Source organism: Myotis daubentonii, chromosome 3 (assembly GCF_963259705.1).
Source record: "Myotis daubentonii chromosome 3, mMyoDau2.1, whole genome shotgun sequence".
In the NCBI taxonomy this organism is placed as follows: Eukaryota; Metazoa; Chordata; class Mammalia; order Chiroptera; family Vespertilionidae; genus Myotis; species Myotis daubentonii.
The window spans coordinates 8,095,811-8,118,804 of NC_081842.1; the positions used below are offsets into that span (position 1 = coordinate 8,095,811).

General features: G+C 55.2%; 1 protein-coding gene across 3 annotated transcripts in view; it reads left to right on the plus strand.

The window, feature by feature from the left end:
- PDXK (pyridoxal kinase) overlaps window positions 1-22,095 on the plus strand; it is a 33,700-nt gene extending 11,605 nt beyond the window's left edge. For 2 of the 3 annotated variants that reach the window (XM_059686640.1, XM_059686642.1), the window contains 9 exons: window positions 3,651-3,755; window positions 4,315-4,398; window positions 5,079-5,125; window positions 5,688-5,773; window positions 12,448-12,493; window positions 13,759-13,870; window positions 15,040-15,176; window positions 16,479-16,545; window positions 17,127-22,095. In XM_059686640.1, coding sequence (XP_059542623.1) covers window positions 3,651-3,755; window positions 4,315-4,398; window positions 5,079-5,125; window positions 5,688-5,773; window positions 12,448-12,493; window positions 13,759-13,870; window positions 15,040-15,176; window positions 16,479-16,545; window positions 17,127-17,239 — 797 coding nt within the window. In that variant the 3' untranslated portion in view covers window positions 17,240-22,095. Of the gene's footprint in view, window positions 1-3,650; window positions 3,756-4,314; window positions 4,399-5,078; window positions 5,126-5,687; window positions 5,774-12,447; window positions 12,494-13,758; window positions 13,871-14,763; window positions 14,975-15,039; window positions 15,177-16,478; window positions 16,546-17,126 lie in introns of those variants that run through there. The other variant, XM_059686641.1, reaches the window with a different exon arrangement.
- The last annotated feature ends 899 nt before the right edge of the window (window positions 22,096-22,994 follow it).

Here is a 22,994-nt window from a genome sequence, read left to right on the forward strand (position 1 = left end):
CTGACTGTCTCTATTAGAGACTGGTGCCTGGGAGAGCACACGCACAGGGACCTCACGGGTTTCTGGACAAGCCTTGAAGTGGAGTTGCTGGCTGGAGGGTGTGTGAGGGGCAGTGCCCCTTGACCCCACGCTCCCCACGGCCGCAGAGGCAGGAGGACAAAGCCTCCTTGGTTCTTGGAACGGTCCCCACATTGCGTCTCGTGAGATTGCTCTGCATCCAGGAAGAACCTCCGGGCACAGACGTCTCCGACCGCCTGGCAGGGCACCGTGGGACCTGTGGGTGGTGCCTTGTAATTCTCCTGGGTTTAATTTTTCCTGGAAGGGGGGAGAGGGTATGATAGGTCATAAGCAAGGAGGGAGGAATTCTGTGTGGGTTTGGATGAAAAGGCTACAGTTCACCCTAAAAGTCCTTTCCTGCTTTCACTTTGCGGAGTGTGCTGCACGCTCTGAAATCTGAAGAAGTCCCAAAAAGTTTGAGTCAATCCAGCGAACATCCCACATGTTTTTACTGGCTATTTCAACCACCTCCCTTTTTCTCTTTTCTTTTAAAAAATATATTTGTATTGACTTCAGAGGGGAAGGGAGAGGGAGGTAGAAACATCAATGATGAGAGAGAATCATCGATCAGCTGCCTCCCGCATGCCCCACGCTGGGGATCAAGCCCGAAGCATGTGTCCTCACCGGGAATCGAATCGAACCACTGAGCCTCGGGCTCTTCCTTCCTTTCTTCCTTTTTTTTTTTTTTTTTTAAAGTAAATGAGCCAAACTGGCTTGGACACCAAGTGATGGAATTAAACTTATTGGTGAATATTATATTGTGCCATAATGACATTAGCTCAACATAAGCAAGGATTCGGTTCAGAAACTCCTCCTGCCCTTTGCAGGGGCGAGGGGAGGGGCGTTCCGGCCTCGGTGGTGACGGCTCCTCCTGCCTCCTGTGGACGCTCTCAGGTGATGGTGCGCTGGCTTTCCCCACGGGTCTGAAGCAGGGAGGCCTCTGCCCGCCCCGGGCGGGGTGGATGAGGAACAGACCACAGTTTGCCTTAGACCAGCGGTTCTCAACCTGTGGGTTGCGACCCCTTTGGCGGTTGAACGACCCTTTCATAGGCGTCGCCTAAGACCATCCTGCATATCAGATATTTACATTACGATTCATAGCAGTAGCAACATTACAGTTATGAAGTAGCAACGAAAATAATTTTATGGTTGTGTCACAGCATGAGGAACTGTATTTAAAGGGCCAGAAGGTTGAGAACCACTGCCCTAGAGCCTACGCAGGTGTGGGCATGGGTAGGGCTGGGATGGGCTTCTGTCCCAGGGAGGCACCTCTGGTTCCGGATGGGCCTCCTCCCCCACGGAGAAGAGCCTCCTGCTCCAGTCCAGCCTTAGATGCCGTGTGGGGCCCGCCTGGCGAGAGGATCCCTCAGGCAGCTCCCCCTGGGGGTGACTTTGAGCACCCTGTCTCTGCAGCCTAATCCGAGGACCTACAGGGGGAGGTCTCCCCAAGGCCACCTCTGTGGCTCAGGTGCCAACCCCTCGACCTGGAGTAGCCAGGTGATGCCTCGCTGTGCCCCGAGCCCATCTCTCTTCCCCTCACCCCTGCCCACGCCCTGCTGCTCAGAAATGAGGCTGGTCTGTTTCTCAGACCAGTGCCCTATGGTAGTGTGGCATGTGCCACCTGGCACCCGAGGCCGCGGAGCTAGTGCTTCGGCCACAGGCTGGTTAGGAAGCTGGTCTCACAGAGGTTGTGCTCTGCCGTGGTGCCCGGTGTCCGAGGCCTGGTGGGGGGCTGTGTGTCTCACCCTCACCGCTGCTCTGATGGGCTGAATCGTGTCCCCTCCAATTCACGTGTTGAAGCCCTGACCCCCAGCACCTCAGAGAATGACTGTATTTGGAGACGGACTCTGAGGTGATAAGCTTAAATGAGGTCATTGGGATGGGTCCTAATCCAACATGATGGTCGTCCCCATACGAAGAGATCAGGGCACAGACAGGCATAGAGGGACAACCATGTTTGGACACAGGGAAAAGGGGTCATCTAATCCCAGGAGAGAGGCCTTGGGAGGGCCCAGCCCTGCCCACACCTGGACCTCGGCCTCCAGGGCTGTGTTGGAGCCGCCCAGTCTGTGGTGCTCCAGGACTCGACTATGCTACACGGGCAATGGGAATAAACCAACCCTGGTCGGAAGGAGGTTTGGGAAACGGAGGGGCAGGAAGGACCACTGTTCTTCCCACTCTGGGCATACAGCATTTTTGTGGCCGCCCAGCCTTCCTTGAGCAAACACCTGCCGGGACACAGCCAGAGGCTGCCAGCATTTGGTGAACGCGAGAGCCGGTGGGGGCAGTCCTGCACTGGAGAGCTCTTGGACTCTCCCTGCTTCGCCCTCCTGACCCTGCTGACCCCGAGGGTATCTGATGAATGGGGTCAGTCAGGTTCTTCTACTAAGACTCACCCTCCCATGTCAGTTCACGCTGGTGTCTCTCAAGGGACATACACATGATTTGCTGCAGCTGGTGCCCCGGGGCCACGCTGCCTGCAGAATCGTGTTGACAGTTGGAGTTGTTCCAGAATCAGGTTGACTCCTGCTCATGCACTCAGGCTGCCAGCAGAGGGCGCCATTGCCCTTCTCCTCCTCCAGGCTGAGCAGCCTGGCTCTGGGCGGTCTGAGTTAGTGCAGATCACCACCGGTGGTCCATGTGGAGGGTTGTAGGGATAACGCTCCCGTGGTTTTTACTGAAGCACATACTTTAAGGGCCTCCCATTGCCATAAAGGACACCAGGAGGCGTTCCCATGGGTGAAGTGTGGGGTGTCCATGGTGTGGCCTTGCCCCTGGTGAACTGGGAGCCCTTGGCCTGTCCCCACCTGAGCCTCTGTGGGCAGGGGCTCCACATGCCAGGCGGGTCCCCTCAGGATGCTCACGTGTCTGTCTGCACCTGCGTGTCTGTCAGGGACGAGAGCAGGATGAGCATCTGGGCCCATTTCTGATTCACGTTTGGCTCTTGGTCATGATTTGATCCAAGACTTGCTTTGGCTGCATTTCAACCTTATGTGGAGGTGGGGAGGGGAGCTGGGTTATGACAAGCCCTTACCTGCCAGGGTGCCCAGATGACAGCGATCAAGCAGCTCAGCCTGGATGGGGAAACATGCACAGTAGAAGCTGGCAAAGGAAGTGACTGTGACATCTGGGAACACATCCCCAGGGCCCCCTCGAAAGACAGGGAGAAGTGACCAGTTGTGTGAGCCTGGCGTGTCCTCTTTGGAGTGTCCCTCCCCATCCTGTCAGTGTGACGCAGGTTCCACATGTGTCCGTGGGCCAGCCTGGAGAGCTGATGCCCTCCCTGCCTTGGATTCATTCAGAGGGAACTGGCGGTGGGTGGTGTGACCCCTGATGCCAGGAATTACAACCACAGACAGTGCCAGCCAGGGTGCTGCCGTCAGGGGCGCTTTGAGGCTGCTGGGCAGCCACAGGGATCAGCCCCCTCAGACACCATGCCTGGGAGGTCTCAGTCAGTCCCCGCGTCAGCCCCTGGGGAGGGCACCATTCACCCACCAGCGTCATCGGGGTTGTCGGGGCTGTGCTGGGCCATCAGGGGAAGCCGTCTCACCGTGTGCCGTGTGCGCAGGCCCTGACGGCTCTGCTCTCCCCAGGCTACGCACACTGGAAGGGTCAGGTGCTGAACGCAGACGAGCTCCACGAGGTGTACGAAGGTCTGAAGCTGAACAACGTGAATAAATATGACTACGTGCTCACGGGTAAGGGCCCTGCGGGAGCAGGCGCTGGTACCTGCGAGCCTTGCTCCAGCTGGGATGGACTCTCGAAGTCCCAGAGCACCCCACACCCGGCTGGTCCCTGGCCCCTGCCTCCTTCAAGGAGGGGTGGCGCATGCCCCCGAGCGCTTGGTCCTGTCCAGGCCAAGTCACACTTCTGGGCCCACATCGGGGTTGCAGTGCACATGGGGTGGGGCCAAGCGGGGTGTTGGGAAGAGAATGGGGTGAAACACCCAAGTAGGCAACACGCTGCCGCCTGGTTCGTTGGTCTCATATTTACCCATTTTTGGTTAAAAAAAGAGTACCTGTCTGTGTTTATATACGTGGTTAAAAGTGAGTGTGTTTGTTGAAATGGACAGAACAGAACATCCCCTGCACACCCATCACCGAGGCTTCCTTTTGGGAAGTGCCCGGCGACCCTCGCGGGCTGCGTTTGTTGGGGGACACTTGGTCTTCACCCTGGCCGCGGGATGGTTTCCCTTGGCCGCGGTCGGTCGCTGTGAGCCTTCTGTTTTATGCGGGTGGCCTGCTCTCCCTCCCACAGGGTACACGAGGGACAAGTCCTTCCTGGCCATGGTGGTGGACATCGTGCGGGAGCTGAAGCAGCAGAACTCCCGGCTGGTGTATGGTAGGCGCTGGGCTGTCACCTGCGGGAGTGGGGGCCCCTGGGGCCTGTGCCTGGGTGGAAGCCTCCCTCTTTTCATCCCAACTTCATGGTCCACCTCCCAGCCTGTACGCACTGAACTCAGGGGGTAGACACACCTTCACCGCGAACCTGGTATCTTTGTGGGGAGGCAAACAGGCTGTAAACTGGCTTCATCAGTGTCAGTGTGCAAAGGTCACTGCATTTGAGGTTTGTGTCACCCCAGGTGGCCCGGATGACAAAGTGGGGAATTCCAGATAATGCGTAAATGAGAATGGAGCCATGCTTCCCCAAGCTTTTAGGTGCAGGTGACGTTTAACAACAAATATCATGTGAAAGGCCTTGGCCGGTTTGGCTCAATGGATAGAGCGTTGTCCCGCGGACTGAAGGGCCCCAGGTTTGATTCTGGCCAAGAGCACATACCTGGGTTGCAGTCTCGATCCCTGACCCCGGTCGGGGCATGTGTGAGAGGCAATCAATCTGTGTGTCTCACATCAATGTTTCTCTCTCTGTCTCTCCCCCACCTCCCACCCCCAACATTCTCGTTAAAAATCAATGGAAAAATATCCTCAAGTGAGGATTAAAAAAATAAAAAAATCCTGTGAAAGGCTCTTTGTTCCCCGGCTGCAGCCCTTGCTGATACGATGCCCTTTGTGTCTCTGCAGTGTGTGACCCGGTGATGGGTGACAAGTGGGAAGGCGAAGGCTCCATGGTGAGTAATGTCACGCCCGTGTGAGTGCAGTGAGCACACCTATTGCTCATCCGAAAGCAGGACAGGACCTCTGATGGACGGGGCGCTGCTCTGGGGGAGGCGGGGCCCTCGGTGGGAGGAGGCAGGGCTGGCAGAGAGGTTTCCCATAAAAGGGCCAGAGAGTCAGTATCTTAGGGCCACGCATCCCTGTTGTAGCCAAAGCAGCCAATTTGCAGACCAACGGACATGGCTGTTTTCTAGTAAAATTTCATGTAGAGACACAGACTTGAATTTTCTGTCTTTCCATGTGTCACAAAGTGTTATTCTTCTTGTGGCTTTTCCCCCCAACATTAAAAAAAATGTTAAAATTGCTGTCGGCCCCTGAGCCGGACACAGACAGGCAGTGGGACCGGCCGCGGCTCACTGTCCCCGTGTGGAGCCCTTTGGGTCACCACGCGTTGCCTGTCTCCACGGGGGGCCGGGAAGCCCGGTGTCACGTGGGGCCCCCGAGCTGGACTCGAATGTTCTGGTTTCGTCTCCTCCTCTGTGTGCATCAGCCTGTCCCTCTCTCATTTTCCTTCAGTACGTTCCAGAGGATCTCCTTCCTGTCTATAAAGAAAAGGTGGTGCCGGTTGCAGACATTATAACTCCCAACCAGTTCGAGGCTGAGTAAGTGACTAGAAATGGCCAAAGCTTTCAGACCTCCCCACAGGACAGTGACAGACACAGTGCAGGACGTGTCCCCCACATCCCTTCTGTGGGTTCGGCTTCCCGGAAGGTCCTGCCCCAGGGGAGTGGATCTGGCACCAGGGTGGGGGCAGGCCCTCCCCGAGTCGGAGCCCCCTGCCCCCTGCGTGCCAGGGTGACGAGGCGCCCAGGGCCGATCTGGCTTCTTTCTAGCCGTCAGCAGTGGCGTGTGGTTATTTTATTTTATTTTTAAATTTTTTAAAAAATACGTATTTTATTGATTTTTTTACAGAGAGGAAGGGAGAGGGATAGAGAGTTAGAAACATCAATGAGAGAGAAACATCGATCAGCTGCCTCCTGCACACCCGCTACTGGGGATGTGCCCGCAACCAAGGTACATGTCCTTGACCGGAATCAAACCTGGGACCCTTCAGTCCGCAGGCCGATGCTCTATCCACTGAGCCAAACCGGTCAGGGCGCGTGTTGGTTATTTTACTCCTGAACAGCAAGAGTCTTGGGGACAGAGAGAGGGAAGAGGTGCTCTGGCATGTGCTGCCACAAGGAAGGGAGTCCATGCAGCTGACACGGGCGGTCACCCTGAGCTCTGAAACCCACTTCCCAGATCTGTTTGTGAGGTGGAAAGGCATGTGCAGCCCTCTGCCCAGTATCAAAGGGCCTTCCTTGGGCTGCACGGCCCCACCTCATGTTATGCCCAGATTTCAAGATCCCCAAAAAACCACACCAGGGAGCCAGTCCGATGCAAAAGCAGAGGGTCTCTTATACAAGCTCGCTTGGCCCCCCCCCTTGCCTCCATTACTGGGTGCAAGAGAGAGCCCCGAATCCCAAGAGAACAAAGAATTTACAGGGCTTGGGGTCGGGGGTTGGGGCAGGGTGCAGCTAGGGTCTGGTTACACAAAGACAGGGGAGGTGGCCAGCATACTTTTGGCCTTGGGCTAGTTTCCCCCGCTTTCCCATTGGCCGAGATAAGGGCAGGCTGAGTAACTGATACACCCTGCGGCTTTTTCTTGGAAGAGGGGTTAAGGACACAGCCATCAGTCCTGCTCTGTCCTTTCATTCCCCCCTTGTCTTGGAACTTCCGGCTCAATCATGAGACGGACTATTTCTATTCCACCGTTGCTAGAGGCCCGTACTGGGCACACAGAACTATCAATTGAACTATTCTTATAAGCTTAACAAATGGTCCGGTGGAAGGGAAAGAAATCATTTTAGCTTTAACAACTTCTATTGAAATAGGATTTTTCTTCTTAAAATTCCTCCATGGCTATTAAAAAGCCAAATCAAGATTAATTTATTTATTGTCCTGATGTTTGCATAAACACAACAAGAATGGTAACTGACTACCTTTGCTGGAATTTCATGGTTGAACCTTAATGTGCCCCGTAGGGCCAGGAAGCCAAGCCATCAAGCCTGCCTGCAGTATCTGCTGAGTTAGGTGAATCCCTCACCTGTAGCAACTCCACCTGAGCCCACGCTCCAGGCTTTAAGGCCCATCTCAGTAGCCCTCCTACTTGTTGCGGCCCAGAGTGTGTGGGGGTTCCGCAGGGATGCAGAGGCATCTTTACTGCTCCCCTTCTACTCTTACCAACCGCCAGTGATGGTAGGGCATGGGCCTGACGCTCCAGCGCCAGCCATCTTCAGGGCTCCCAAGCAGGATACCAGGCTTTCTTCGTGGTCTTAGTGGCTTCAAGTCTTTAGAGTTCAGACAGGGCTCTTTAAAACATGATATTCCAGTCAAAGTTTTCCATTAATAAAACCACTATTAGGAATCAGTCTTATTGGATCTATGCAAAGAAACGTATTTATTTAGCATTGCCAGATTTCGGAGGAATTACATAAGGAGAAAAACATACTGATCTACTCTAAGATTTTCTGACTTTCCTTGCTAATTCCTTTTCATGGATTTAAAACAAAACAATAATTGTTGGTATAAAACCTTCTTTCTATGCATAACCATGCCTCAGACTTTCTAGTTTAAACAGGCTTTTTCCAGCTTTACTACCCCTGACATGGGCATGGTGACAGGCCTGCAAGACAGTATTACAGGCTGTCAACTGTTAGCTGTCTCTCAACAGAGACCAAAACCTGATGGGCACCCTCCCCTGCCCAGTTGGGCACTTGCCCTCTTGGCAGCTAGGCACCCTTTACTTTTGGGGGTCACCCCACACAGCTCCCTTCCAGGACAGCCAACATACATTCAAACCTGCAAAAGAATCAAATATAACATATCAATACAATGAAACATAATATTGGCATCATGGCCGCTTCAGGTAGCCAAATCTTCTACTAAACATGTGATCCTATAAATGGTCCTTGTCTCTTTGGAGCCATGTCCATGAAGATGCAGGCATTATCTAAGTGTATTACACAGTATTGTGGGGGCTCCTGGTGACAGGAGCGATCGCGAGTCATGTTACCGGCATCAGGCAGGTCAAGCACTCCGTAGCTTGAGCTTGAGCGGGTTGCGTTGATCTCGATCAATCGATCGATACTCCATTTGGTGATGAAGTCTTTCTGGATGGACCCAGGTCGTGACGCCGTCTACCTTGAGAGCGGTGGGGGTCTTCAGCACCACAGTGTAGGGACCCTTCCAACGTGGCTCTAGGGTCTCCCAGCAGTGCCTTCTGATGTAGACCCAATCTCCTGGTCTGTGCTGATGAGGAGTTGGGGTTGGGCTGGTCCCATAGATGGCGCGGAGGCACGGCCAAATGTCCTCGTGTGCCCTCTGGAGCCCTCTCAAGGAAAGAGATTGTTAAAGAAAAGCCACCCAGTCCTCGCCAGTCTCTGAGTCAGATTCCTCCTCTCTTGGAGAACTTCAAAGTCCTGATGGCTTCTAGGTAACCCTGTTTATCAGTTACAGCGCTCTGCTTTTTCGTCTTTCTACCAGTTCTCTTTGTGGCAGAGCAGCAACCAGGCCTCTTTCAAGGGAGTGCGCTAGAAGTGGGTATTAGCCCCTCCTTAGCTAGCAGCAACAGGTACCAAACTCTTTCAGTACATTTGACCAGCTTCATTCCCACCCACCTTTACAGAGTCTAAGGCCCATTGTTTTCCTTTAACCAGCAAGCTAAATGACACTGGCCTGTATTATTTAATTCAGCACAGGCAGGGGGAAGGGCCCATGGAATCTCTGCCCTGAGGAACTGTGAGCCCCACCCTTAAATGTCCCAATCAGACTAGAAAAGTCACAAATATCTTTTAAATCTACCCCAGAATTCCAAAATCCCAACCTAGCACAGAATATATTTCCACACTTACATGAACAAATACAGTCTTGGGATCTTGAGCAGGTAACAGGAACACCGCCCAAGTCCCCTGATGGGGGCCTGACAGGAACAGATGTGGGGGCCTCCCTTTCCCACGTCCCAGGACAGGATTCTTGACCTATGTCTCATCCAGATAGAAACGGTACTCATATTGAACAAGGAAATCAAGACTAAGTAGACATGATAACTAGATACATTCCCCATTAAGAACTTAGAGGTGCATGCCACATTTATACCACAAAATACCAACAAATCAATTTCAGTTGTGTCAAGATGCAGAACAAGTCCCTGAACAGAGGCGGTAGAAAACTGCCTAGGAATGCTTCTTTTCTGTCTTTCTAAAAGATAGGCCAGACTCGAACCCTTAGCCAATCCGAGTTTCGACTTCCCTCCGGAAGTCCCAGAGACGGTGAATACCATCTAGAAGCCATTCCTCCAGATACGGGACAAGTCCCTTAGAGATTCTTGATAATCTACATCAGTAATCCATTTATACAATCCCCTAGAAGTTAAAGAGGAAGGAAAGAACCATTAAATGTCCTTCAAGAGGATTAAACACATTGGATCCTCTGATGTTTCAGGGGTACCAAGGAAGGAGAAGTTAGGCCATGTTCAGCCCTTCTCACAATCCATCATTAGTGACCAGTCCCAGCTCACTGGTATATTATCCATTTAACATTTCTTTTTTTCCTCCTATCACACCAAGGCCATGCTTTCCAGGTAGCTAGAACTCTTAGCCTTAATTCTTAGTTGATTAGGAATACATTTTAAGAGACACAGAAATTTCACTAGTTAAGCAGAGACAGCATGCAATTTAAACCACAGCTTTGGGTAAACACATTATCTAGAACGTAGGTTAAACTTAGGCATATATTAGCTGTTTATACCTTTTATAATTATCTTAAAGAATATTAATCAAATTTAAACTGGTTATTGTATTAAAAATTTCAGTTGAGATCTTAAAAATTAATTCTCTTTTTAAAATCAGACCAAGAAGTAACATATTTTGAATTCCTAATCATTTAAGAGAAAACACATTCTATTTTTTCAAAAGCAAGTTATACATTAGATATTTAATTAATTTCTCCTGATTCAATTTGCACTTTAAACTTTCAGAGCTTTAAATCTTAAGTAGCAAATTAAATACTTAGCATTTTTCAAATCAATACTTTTGCATTTAAGGATACATTTCAAATAAAATATAAGGCATTTTCAATGAATAGATTAACTTCTATCTTCTAGACTTCATACTAGGCATACTCAGATCAACATTTCAGTATTGTAAATCTCAATACTTTTAGATGATTTGAACTTAAAAGTTTTAAGGTTCCAGCCAATAAGCCTGGCATAGCTGCTAAATTTCAAAATGGTCACAATTTTCCTTCTGGGGAAGTCAAGAAGCAAAACCATAGCTATTCACATGTAAACTTGACTATCAACTTCCTGGTGGTACTTGCCTCAGGGCGGGAAATTTCAAAAGGGCTACTTTAAATGGCCTTGGGAAACCAGCCTGTATTTCTTTCTCAGGTTTAACTTTGCCATTTTTAAGGCCAAAACAGTCTCGGGTTTTTATTCTGTACGCAGCAAAAAGTCAAGTTCAGCTCAAAACTATGCGCACTCGTTTTTAAACTGGCCTTTTCCCTTTACATGTGCACAGAAATCCCGGATGCATTTATAAATTTGTAAAAGCTTTTCAATTACAAGAAGGATTTTAATTTTAGAATACTTGGGGAGGGGGTGACCTGTTTCCACAGACCCTCACTCAGGCAGCCGCCCGACCGCCACACAAAGGAGGGGTGAGAGCAGTCCCCCTCCCTCCACATTCATACACGTTCACCAGACATTCATTCAGAGTTTAAACAATCCATTCAATTCCTAACAACTTCCCCATTCCTGAGGGAGCTCTAAAGCCTCCCCCAATCTTCTTGAAATGATTCATCACAATACCCAAGGGAGCAGTCTGAGTCCACCATAATGTCCATCCAGCAAGTCCACAAAACAAAACGGAAACACAAACAACTAAAGGGCCCAAAAAAGTACAGCCTTCCAACTCCATGGAAGCAAAAACCAAAAGCTAGACGATGGCTGCGCGCCAACCAGCAGAGCGACCCGCCTTTTCTCAGATTGAGGGGGTTTCTACAGACCTTCCGACTCCGCGGAAGCAAAATTTCCCCTCTTCAGATGGAGTATCGAGGCGTCCCCCAACTCCTCCGCCCGTCCCAGATTGAGGGGGTTTCTACAGATCTTCCGACTCCGCGGAAGCAAAGCTATACCCCTCCAGACGGAGGATCGAGGTGTCCCCCAACTCCTCCCGCCCTTGATCCCCTAGATCATGCGGGCAATTACGATTACAGATTTCAGAAGTGAGCTCACATAGGATAGATACAAAACATACAACGACACACAAACACGTACCGCGGTCAGTCAGGCCCTCTGGACTGGGGGTCCCTCGATGGTGTCGGGGATCCCAGACGAGCCCCCAAAATGTTATGCCCAGATTTCAAGATCCCCAAAAAACCACACCAGGGAGCCAGTCCGATGCAAAAGCAGAGGGTCTCTTATACAAGCTCGCTTGGTCCCCCCCTTGCCTCCATTACTGGGTGCAAGAGAGAGCCCCGAATCCCAAGAGAACAAAGAATTTATAGGGCTTGGGGTCGGGGCTTGGGGCAGGGTGCAGCTAGGGTCTGGTTACACAAAGACAGGGGGGGTGGCCAGCATACTTTTGGCCTTGGGCTAGTTCCCCCCCCCCCCCCCCCCGCTTTCCCATTGGCCGAGATAAGGGCAGGCTGAGTAACGGATACACCCTGCGGCTTTTTCTTGGAAGAGGGGTTAAGGACACAGCCATCAGTCCTGCTCTGTCCTTTCACTCACACATTGAAGAACCAGGCACTGAGGGAGTGAGGGGCGTTTCCCGGTGCCAGGGGTGTGCAGCTAGTTCCCGTTTAAAACTAAAGTTGACTCTTTTTAAAAATATACATTTTTATTGATTTCAGAGAGGAAGGCAGAAGGAGAAAAAGTTAGAAACATCCATGATTGAGAGAGAATCCTTGATCTGCTGCCTCCTGCACGCCCCCTAATGGGGACTGAGCCCACAACATAGGCATGCGCCCTGACCATGACCTCCTGGTTCATAGGTTGACGCCCAACCACTGAACCACCCCAGCTCGGCCTAAAGTTTACTCTTGACCGGTCCCCAGACACATCATGATGGCCACTTGGTCCGTGATGGCCAGCAGGCTCTGAGTTAGTTCCCTGTGGGGGTTGGGGCGGGGTGGGGGGGTGGGTAGGCGAGGGTACCAGTGCCGCTGTCGCTTTGGGAACATTCTAGGCAGGACCCAGCAAGCAGCGTCTCACCTGTGCCCGCCTGTCTTTCAGGTTACTGACTGGCAGGAAGATCCACAGCCAGGAAGAAGCCTTAGCGGTAAGGAGGCCTTCCAGGTCCTGGCGTGGGACAGGCGGCCTGCTCCCTGGGGAGGGGACGCTGCACACCTGGGAGATGGGAGACAGACGCCCCAGGGGCCAGCATCCGGCTGCCTGTCACCTAGCCCGAGGGCCAGGGGGCTGCATTGTCAGTTTCCTTTCTGCCCTCCACACCCCCCCCCCGCCCTGTCCCCTGTGTGCATGTGTGTGTGTGTGTGTGTGTGCACGAGAGGTGCGGGACGCATCTCCCACAACTCACACTCAGCTCTAGAGCAGGGAGTGCCCGCTCACACGATCACAGGCACTGCTCTGAGGCAGTTGCACAGGAAGGCAGGGCCTCCTACAGCTCCTCCAGAAAAGCCAAGTTAGAGAGTGGCCGCTCCTTGTGGCTCTGTGACCCCAAGCCCGGGGCCCTGGGCTGAGAGGAGGGACACGGCTGCCGGGCTGTGACAGGGAGAGCTGAACCCTAGCCCAAGGGTCCGTGACTTGGAGTCCACACCAGTCCCCAGCACGAGAAGTCCCGAAGGTGTGTGCACGATTCACGGTCACAGGAGCCTTCCCAGGCCCTCCGCGTGACCCCATGAGATGGTGTGGCTCCGCTGGCCGGCGCCGCCCACGGGAGGCAGGTGATGCGCCTCCTGCCTGCGATGAGGCCCTCTGCCTCCGCCCAGGTCTCTCCAGGCCGGGCCCTGCTTGGTTCAGCTGGCTCGCTCTCCTGAGGCCCGAGTGGACCTCGGTGGATATTTTGTCACAAGGCCTGTGCCCTCGAGGGCAGGGAGCCTCCAGCCCCCAGCATGTTGCTGGACACACACACAGTAGATGTTGGTTGAAAACATAAGCGAGTGAGTGGGTGGCTTCCCAGAGCGGACAGGTGCGGGGAGCCCAGCATTGCTTGGTGTGTGCTGTGTGTGGAGCCCAGATGAGGAAGGACAGCTGGCCCAGCTGGTGGGCACCTTCCTCCAGAAGGTGGGCACCTATAGGGTGCAGATGGGGGCCGGCAGGCACGTGCCCTCAGACTTTAAGCTGAGTGAAAGGAGTCGGTAGCTCTAACCTGGCAAAGCTGTCACTGGACGGGCAGGGGCCGGTCAGGGTGGGTTCCGGTTCTCAGCTTCTGTTGTCTCCCATCTTCCTACCCTTAAGCCAAACCCCGCCAGAGTGTGTGGGGGGGTGCGGGCCGCTGTGTGTGGCTGTTGGGGCTCAGGGCTGAGGGGCAGGAGTGACGGCTTTCGGGAGCTCCCTGGCTGACGTGCTCCCCGTGCCTGGCAGGTGATGGACGTGCTGCACTCGATGGGCCCCGACACCGTGGTCATCACCAGCTCCGACCTCTCTTCCCCAAGGGGCAGTGACTACCTGATTGTGCTGGGAAGCCAGAGGATCCGTGAGTCCCACACGCCCCGCCCTGCCCCGCCCCAGCACTGAGCTCCCTTCCTGAGGGGCAGTGACTACCTGATTGTGCACCCCTTCCCCGAGGGGCAGTGACTATCTGATTGTGCTGCCCTGAGTCCTTTGTGCCCACCCCACCCCACCCCGCCTTACCCCACCCACCCCAGCACTGAGCTCCCTTACCCGAGGGGCAGTGACTACCTGATTGTGCAGCCCTGAGTCCATGCCTGCCCCACCCCGCCCCACCCCAGCACTGAGCTCCCTTCCACACCTTTACTCCACATGCCCCTTGAGGCCTCTGAGAAGATTTGCAATTTCCTGAAGTCCTGTCACCCCCAACCCCAATCCTGAGAAAGATGAGACTAAATCAGAATGAGGAAGGATTCCATGAATCAGGTGCAGTGGAGCATGGGGAGCTGCCACCTCCCCCATGGCCGCCAAGCAGCCCTCGACATCCAGATGGGGCCGGCAGCTTGAGGATAACGTCCCGACTTACCTCTGGGGTCACCGGGAACAGCCCTGCTGGAGCCAGGCTCTCGGGGAACCAGGGGTCCACACGCCTGACCTTCCGCAGAGCCGGGGCTGGGCTGAGCTCACGTCGTGCTCTGCTTGTTCATTGTTTCATCCTGTGAGTGCCACCGGGTTGGTGGCTCCGCACAGCGTTAAAATGGCATGGGGCTGGGTCACTCCCACTGCCCCAGAGAGCAGCTTCTCCCGGCTCCCTCTGCATCTGTGTGCAGAGCACATGCACTCACACATGCATTCACACACTTGCACACGCTCATTCACAAACTCACACTCAGGCTTGCACACATGCTCACACACTTCAGTAAGTTCACATAGTCCCTACAGCTCTAGGCGCCATGGTGACTCAGGCTCCCTCCACAGATCACACGGTCCGGCCCCTCATCAGCTGCTCAGTCACCCCACGCCGTCCTGTCGGTGGTCAGCTGGGGCTCCCATCTTTCACTTTCTCCGCAGTGGGGTATTGGGGGCACCGGGTGGGCCCTGAGCCCAGGGGTCAGCCGGACTGAGCCTCCGTGGGTGCCATGACCCTTCCGCATGGGGTGCAGGGGCTGAGCGGGCAGGAGGGCAGGCTGGGGCCCTGGGCTGGGCCTCTGCTGGTGAGGGTCTGGGGTCCCAGCGGGCCATGCTGTCCCCCAGGGCATCCTGATGGCTCCGTGGCAATAGAGCGCATCCGCATGGACATTCACAAGGTGGACGCCGTCTTTGTGGGCACCGGGGACCTGTTTGCTGCCATGCTCCTGGCGTGGACACACAAGCACCCCAATAACCTCAAGGTCAGCAGGGCGTGCCCCTCCTGCCCCCGTTGATCCCGTCATCTCTGTGGGGAGTGGTTGTCATGTCCCTCTAAAGAGCTGGAGGGTGTGAGGGTTCCCTAGCTTTGGCTGCCACCTCATGCCCCACATCTGTCTGAGTCCCAGCCCCACCCCTGCTCAGTGTCTCGTTCCCAAGTAGGGTGCCAGGCCCAGCCCCGGGAGGCCTGTGTCAGCAGAAATCTGAGGGCTCTGGCTCAGGACAGGTGTGCAGCCTCGGCACCGGGGAGCCTCTGTCACAGAGCAGTCAGTGCGAGTGTGTCCTCAAATGTAGCCACTGGGCTGGTTGGGTAAACTGGGGTGCGGGGGTTTTCTGTGTGCTTTGTGGTCCTGCTCAGGACTCCCAGGGGTGTTCTTTGACCTCCTGCTGTCAGCCTCGGGGCATCTTGTCATATTGTTCTGTCTGATGCCCCATCAGCTGACAGCCAGGCCTGTCCTCCATCAGCGTTAGAGAAACTTCGTCAGGTGGGTGAGGCCTGCTGCCCCCTGAGTGTGGGAAGGCAGACTTCGGAGCTCAGGATCTGGAAATGGATTCCTCTAAAGCTGTCGGCAGAGCCCCTGGAGGGACCCCATCTCCCCCGGGGCCCAGGCCTCCCCAACACATCTGGGTTCTGTGTTTGTGCAATGCAGACTTGCTCTGGGGTTCCTCCCCTCTCACCTACCCATCGAAGCCAAAATGTGCCTCCCCTGGCTGGTTTCACACCCTCCTGCCCACCCTGAAGGCCAACCTGCCGAGAGTGCAAATCTGCCAGTCTAATTGGCAGCAGCGGGAGCGCCATCTGTCCAGGTGGTGGCATCATGGTGCCCAGAGGAGGGCTCGCTGCTGTGTCTCTGAAGGCCGAGTTGGTTTAGGAGGGGCTCTGGGTCCCAGAGTCGGGGAGGCAGTTCAGTTTGACTGTGAGACTGACTGTGAGCAATGACTTTGGCCGACCTTGGGGCACAAGTTCTTTCCCGTGTAGATTCTTTATACTTAATTCATCCCAGAAACACTAAGCATCTACGACGTGCCAGGCAATGCAGATGGTCCTGTGTCACAGCCCCTCCCAGAGCTGTCTGGCCCAGAGGAGGGCAGGTTAGTGGTGCAGGCACCCGCTCAGCTCTGTTAGTCTCCGGGGGGAAGGCCCAGCTGGTTGGGGGAGCATGTGCTGGCCAAGCCAGCGCCCCGGTGACTCTGGGTGGAGACAGTGCCCACGCAGGCAGCTGTGGGCAGCATGGTGAGCGGACAGTCTCGAGGTGGCCGGGCACAGTGGTCCCTCCTCCCCGCAGGTGGCCTGTGAGAAGACCGTGTCAGCCATGCACCACGTTCTGCAGCGGACCATCAAGTGTGCGAAAGGTACCACCGCAGGCCTGTGGGCGCCTTCGCGATCCCAAGAGCCTCCTGCTTTGGGGCCTCGGGCAGAGCGGTGGGCAGGGGAGAGGTGGCACCTGCGTGACTGTGAATGGGATCCCCGGGGCTCCCGCTGTCCCCCTGGCCTGGCCTGTAGGAATGGGGTCCCTGGGGCTCCCACTGTCCCCCTGGCCTGGCCTGTAGGAATGGGGTCCCTGGGGCTCCCACTGTCCCCCTGGCCTGGCCTATAGGAATGGGGTCCCTGGGGCTCCCACTGTCCCCCTGGCCTGGCCTGTAGGAATGGGGTCCCTGGGGCTCCCACTGTCCCCCTGGCCTGGCCTGTAGGAATGCGGTCCCTGGGGCTCCCACTGTCCCGCTGGCCTGGCCTGTAGGAATGGGGTCCCCAGGGCTCCCGCTGTCCCCCTGGCCTGGCCTTTAGGAATGGGGTCCCCGGGGCTCCCGCTGTCCCCGTGGCCTGGCGGGTAGGAATGGGGGCAGCGGGCTGCAGCCCGGAGCTCCCTTCCGACTGGGAACGCCAAGGCGATCTCCCTGCTCTGCCCGAGGCTCATGCACTGTCTGTTCTGTAGCCCAGGCCGGGGAAGGACAGAAGCCCAGCCCGGCGCTGCTGGAGCTGAGGATGGTCCAGAGCAAAAGGGACATCGAGAACCCAGAGATTGTCGTCCAGGCCACGGTGCTGTGAGGGCTGCTGCGCCCACCTGCTCACGCAGCGCCGGTGTCTCCGTCGTCATCCCTGTGAAAAACGTAACGTCTGCCTTAGAGCTGTGACCGAAACTTGGTATTTTTTTCCTTTTGTGAGTGTCCAGCATCCACTGGTCTTAATTGTGAAAATGTGCCAGTCGTGCTTTTTAAAAATAACACAGTGATCGCAGAAATATGTGACTTGGAGACCCAGCCCCCCTTCCCCACGAAGGCTCCTGGGCCTCCCTGAAAACCAGCTCTGTGGTCACCCCCTGGGGGGCGTCCTCCCCAGCTGGGGGCAGGGGGCATGGTGGGAGGGGCTGCTGCCCCAGAGGGTCGGGTGGGCTCCCACCATGAGGTGCCCCCTGTGGCAGGGCCGGGCCGTGGCTGTGTCTGTGTGTCTCTGAGGACGGGTTTCGCCAAGTACCTTTCTTGTCGTTCTGACCGCTCCCTCTTGGCTCCTGCCTCAGGAGTTTGTTTGTGACGTTGCTGCTCGGTCGGTCCCTGGGCACTTCCAACGTCCGCTCTGTTTGATCATATGGACAGGTCAGTGCCCGTGGCCAGACACACACAGGTGTGCACAGTCACTTTGGCGGGGACCTTCCAAGACCCCGAAAATGCAAGTCCACAGATCTCACCAGTATCAGCGGGACCGCCCTTTAACCCACAGTGTCTTTAGGGACCAGCTGCACGAGGCGCAGAGATGCCAGGAAAGGGAAGGCTGGTGCGGGGCTGAGGGGGCGGGGCGATGCCACATTGGCTCCTTTGGGAAAACTCACCGAATTGGTGACACAACAGCGTAAGCACCGCGTGTGTGCCACCGGCTGCTGGTGACGAGGGTCCGCGCCAGGGAGTGAGCGTGCAGACAGGTGCGGGGGGCAGAGCTGGCTCCTGCTCCACAGCTGACACGTTTCAGCCCCAGGCCCTGCCACCAGTCCAGTTGTCCACTGCCAGCGAGACCTCCTTGGCTCCACTTGTCCAGAGTTTTGGGGTACCTTAGGCTTGGCTACAGGCAGGGGTGCCCATCTTGAAGACTCAGCCTGCCTGGATCTCTGCCCCCTGCCCTCTAGTCTGGGAGCCCACAGCCTGGAGGGGAGACAGGACATGGGGCCCACGTGGCTCCTGGGAAAGCAAACTCTCCGAGGCCAGCCCTTGTGCCCTTGGTTCCGTGCCCACAGGTAGGGCCCACACAGCTCCTCAGTAGCACATTCTCTGTTTGTAGAAAATGCCTGAAAAGGAAGAGGGGCCCCTCTCCATTGAGCTCCCGGCACCATGGCACGGTCTTTCTTCCCCACTGTACCTCTGAATGTCTAACTCTCACGCTGTCGTGCTGGCGGTGGCCTGTGCACAGGGTCAGGGCGCTGTGTCCCTGGTTCCTGGTTCCAAGCACCAGGCTCCTCTGAGCCCCGCGGAGGAGCCCGGCCTCCTGGTCCCTGCAGGGCCCGAAGGACCAGGAGGAGGAAGGAGGGCCCGCAGCCTGGCGGGGGGCAGCCTCCCCAACAGGGTGCTCACAGGGACCAGCCACGTCACCCGGGGCCCTGGGTGCGTGTAGCACATTTAATGGAAAATACTGCCACTGCCAAGTAGAGCTGGGGAGAGGGCCAACGAGAAGTTTTTTTATTTCAATATTGAGAGCCAGTATAGGGCTGGACAAGGAACCAGGCGTGTCTGTCCTCCAGGAGGTGGTGAAACCCACCGGGAAGGCACGGTGTGGGTGCCGGGCTATTCCCTGAGCACCGCGAACGTGAAGGGAAGCTCACGCTCCGCAAACGCTGTTCGGTCCTTGGCTCCTGGTTTTATTTCAGAGGCCTGGCCCCACGCTAGGTCTCGCTCTCTTACTCCCCTGCGTTCTACAGAGCATGATGGGGTTTATTTCTCCTTGAAGCTTCTGTGGAACCATGGACTCAGGTGCCACCTGAGGCTTTCTCTTCCCTGCGCTTCAGCTGGAAGGCCCTGACCCCGAGCAGGCAGGGAGCCCCGACCACGAGGAGACGGAGACGGGCTGAGCTCTCTCTGCTGAGAGAAGGAACTGGGGGACCCCGAGAGCCTCTGCGGAGTGTGGGCTCCTGTGGAAACGTGAGCTCTCGTGGGAGGCCGAGCCCCACATTCCCAGGCCCGTGTTGCCGCGCCTGTGCTGTCTGGGCTCGTCTCCACACGCACACGCTCCATGGCGCGCCAACAGCAGAATTTCCCAACCTTGGTTCCTGACAGTAGTTTTTTGATACAAGTTGGGTCCAAATTAGAACTGATCTTTGTTCTTACCTTACATAGCTTAGCAACATGCACCAGGATGGTAATTTATGTTAACGTGGAAGATGGTTGTCGGAGTGCAGGTTTCAAGACTTTCCGGTGTTTCAAACCCTCTCCTGTAGACCTTAAAGATGAATTCCAAACGATGATTCCCTTTTCGAATCAGTCTTCAGTCATTGCCAAGTCCTGCTGAGGTGACTGTGTTAGTCTGTGTTACTTTTGCAATATACGTCCGTGATTGTAAAACGATGCTTTGTTTGTCGTCCTCTTCTTACACTTGTTAGAACCAATTTTTAAAATGTTTAATTTTCCAATGGCCTGTGCCTGGCCTGGCCCACCTGCTCTGCGTAAGAGGAGGGTGTTGTAGTGTTGAGCCCAGGCCAGAGGGTGGGGCAGGCGGGGATTACGGGATGTCCAGGGACCACTCTTGTCCCTGCTTGAACCTCATGTTCACTCCTCCGGTGACATGTGCACAAGAGGAGGGAAGCCTGTTCTAACCACTGGACCGCCACTGCACGCCGCCCTCTCCTTGTCCTTCTGCCCTTGGATGGGATCACCTACCTGCCTAGGGCGTCAGGTCCACACCTGTGTGAGTCAGGGACACCATGTGACTGTACTGTACTCGGGAGCATAGCCAGGAAGCCCTGTCTTCCTTCTCTGCCGCCCACCTATCCTTCACCCACCTCTCCCCCTGGGCCCCGCCGCCAGTCCCTACCTGGGCTAGAAGGAGGGGAGGGGAGTTGGTGACTGAGCAGATGGGGACACTGTGAGTGTGGTCTGGCTCTCTGAGTCTGGGTGGGAGCCAGGTGGCCCTGGACTCAATTTTGCCCACCAGCAGAGCAGTGGGATGGAGCCCACCTGTTTTTATGCCACATTGGGGTTCCCTTCTCATCATCCTCTGAGGCTCTGTGTTAGGGCTCCCTGGAGAGCCAGCTCCTGTGTCCCCGGAGGCAGCGTGTCAGGTGTCCAAGCTGAGTGGCCCCTCAGAAGGACCCCAAGCCCTGGAGAGGGTGGCTCTGGGAGGCCAGGCCCATTGCCCGAAGCCAGGGAAGCCGTAAACTGTGGCCCAGTTGGTCTGGATGGACGTCATTTCCCCAGGAGACCTCCTCCTGCCTGCAGTTCCCCCCCTGAGCAGTGGCCGAGGGCCGGCACATGTGCGCCTTGGCCTGTGGCAGCGTTGGTGTGTGTGCGGCCGGCCGCTTTGTGACAGGTGCAGAATCCGGTAGCCGGCAGGTGTGTCGGTGAGAAGAACATCATGAGAGCCTGTGTTTTTACAGAGACCCCTGTCCTGTGATGGGAGGCGTAGATTCTGGTTTCAGAATCCAGCCACGCACTTCCAGTCTCTGCCAGCAGGGGGACACAGCGAGGGCAGATGGGCTGGGCGGGGTCTTGGCCCACCTTGGTAGATGGCAAACATCAGCCCCGCTTCTGGGGAATGTTCCTTCGGTGTATGAATCTCTGTCCGGTGACGGGAACCAGGCTTTGCGTTCTGTGGTGATGCACGGGAGGGCGGCCCTGTGTGTGTCCCATCCCCCACTGTGCTCAGCGGCTCCTCCCAGCACCACCCAGCACCCAGTCTGGAAGGCCCCACCCGGGGTGCTCGTAGCGCATGTGTCTTCTTGTGGACGTCTGCACTTGATTCTCGGTGCAAAGTGTTTTCTCTAAATGATTAAAAAACAATGTCTTGCCAACCACATTCCTGCCTTTCATTCGAGATTTGAGCTCATCACACAATGTGTTCGTTCTGTTTGTAAGACAGAGCTCTGTGAATACTGTTAGGTCTGACCTGGGGGATATTTTAAAGCTCTGTTAGTGGGGGGCTCTTCCTAGAATTTTCTTTTTAAATGCTGGCAGAGTAAACAGGTCTTTTAAAAGCGTTTTCGCTGTCCAAGCCAAGCGGAGCCTGTACTACAGCCAGACTTCCTGCCCACCTCCAACCCCGCTTCAGAGGGGGCTCCCCTCCGCCCCAGCCCACCACCACGATGGGCAAGTTCTCATCTTCCTGTGACAGGAAGCCCATTCTGCAGGAGGCTCCTTTCCGAGGCTGTGGGGCGCTCGCTGTGGCTGGGACATCGTGGCCTGCAGGTCAGCGCTGGAGAGCGAGGACCAGCCCTTCCCCATGGCACCACCCGAGCCCGCACTGCAACCCCTGTCCTGGTGATGGGAGGTGTAGATGCTACTATTCAGGGAACTGGAAAGGAATTCCCGGTCTCCATGTAGACCGGGTGGTGTTTTGAATGTTTTAACCTTATAGCTGTGCACCTGCTAATGTAGAGTTGTAGTTGGCATTTCAATCAATTGCAAAACTGGCCCAGCAGGACAGAGCTACTGACTGGGAGCCCAGCCGAAGCTGCCCTAGGCCTTCCAGGAAAGGAGCTGGGATCTGGAGGCTTCTCAGGGGGGGTGTCAGCCTGGGAACAAAGCTGTGAGGGGACGATCTCTGTGAGATTCAGACAATGGTTGCATTGGCCCCGCGGTGACCAGCCCTGCCCACTGTGAGTGGGAACGTGTTTGTAAATGTAAAACGCAGCTCACCATTGTAGAGGCCTGTCTGTGTGCTGCTCCTGTTGACTTATGATTCTCCACAAATAAATATTTTCATGGCAATCATGGTGAAGCGTGAGGAATTCTTTCTCCACAGGATTCCCTTTTGTTAATCATCTGTGCAGTGCCTACACTGCATTAACCAAGCCGTGGTCACTGCTCTCCCTTCAACATCTCCCTCTTTAAAAAAATAAAAAAATATAATAAAAGGTAATATGGTAATTAGACTGGACATCATTCCAGATGTCCTTCCTGACGAAGCCGGGGCCAGAGGGAAGCCAGCCTGGGTCCCAGGTGCTGGAGGGAAGCTAGTGCCGGCAGCAGGGGAAGGAAGGCCTACTCTTACAGGAATTTTCATGCATTGGGCCTCTAGTATACATTATATACATATATTTTATATATATACATACATATATTTTTTTTATTGATTTCAGAGAGGGAGAGAGAGAAACATCAATGATGAGAATCATCGATTGGCTGCCTCCTACACCCCCCCTTACCCCCCACCCCCCGACTGGGGATGCAGCCTGAAACCTGGGCATGTGTCCTGACCGAGAATCAGACTGACCTCCTGGTTCATAGGTCGATGCTCAATCACTGAACCATGCTGGCCGGGCAAATAGCTCCCTCTTAAAGAAAGGGCCTGCCCTGCCCTGCCCTGCTCACCTTGGCCACCGACTCAAAATTTAAATTTTAAGAGCCTTTATTAAGCTGGCCAGCTGACTACAGCCACATCCCTCCCGTAGGAGTACCACAGCTTGCAGTGCCGACCCTAATTCTCCAGCTGTCCAGGCAGGGACAGCTAAGCAGCACAGGGCGGTCAGCGTGGGTTTGAGAGGCAGAATCAGGTGCTTCAGACACAAAGCAGATCCCGCGGCCTCCCGCGCTCTCCTTGCCTTTCTCACAAAGCCTGTTACTTGGGGATGACCTGAGGAGTTATCTACAAAATGTGGGAGGGTGTA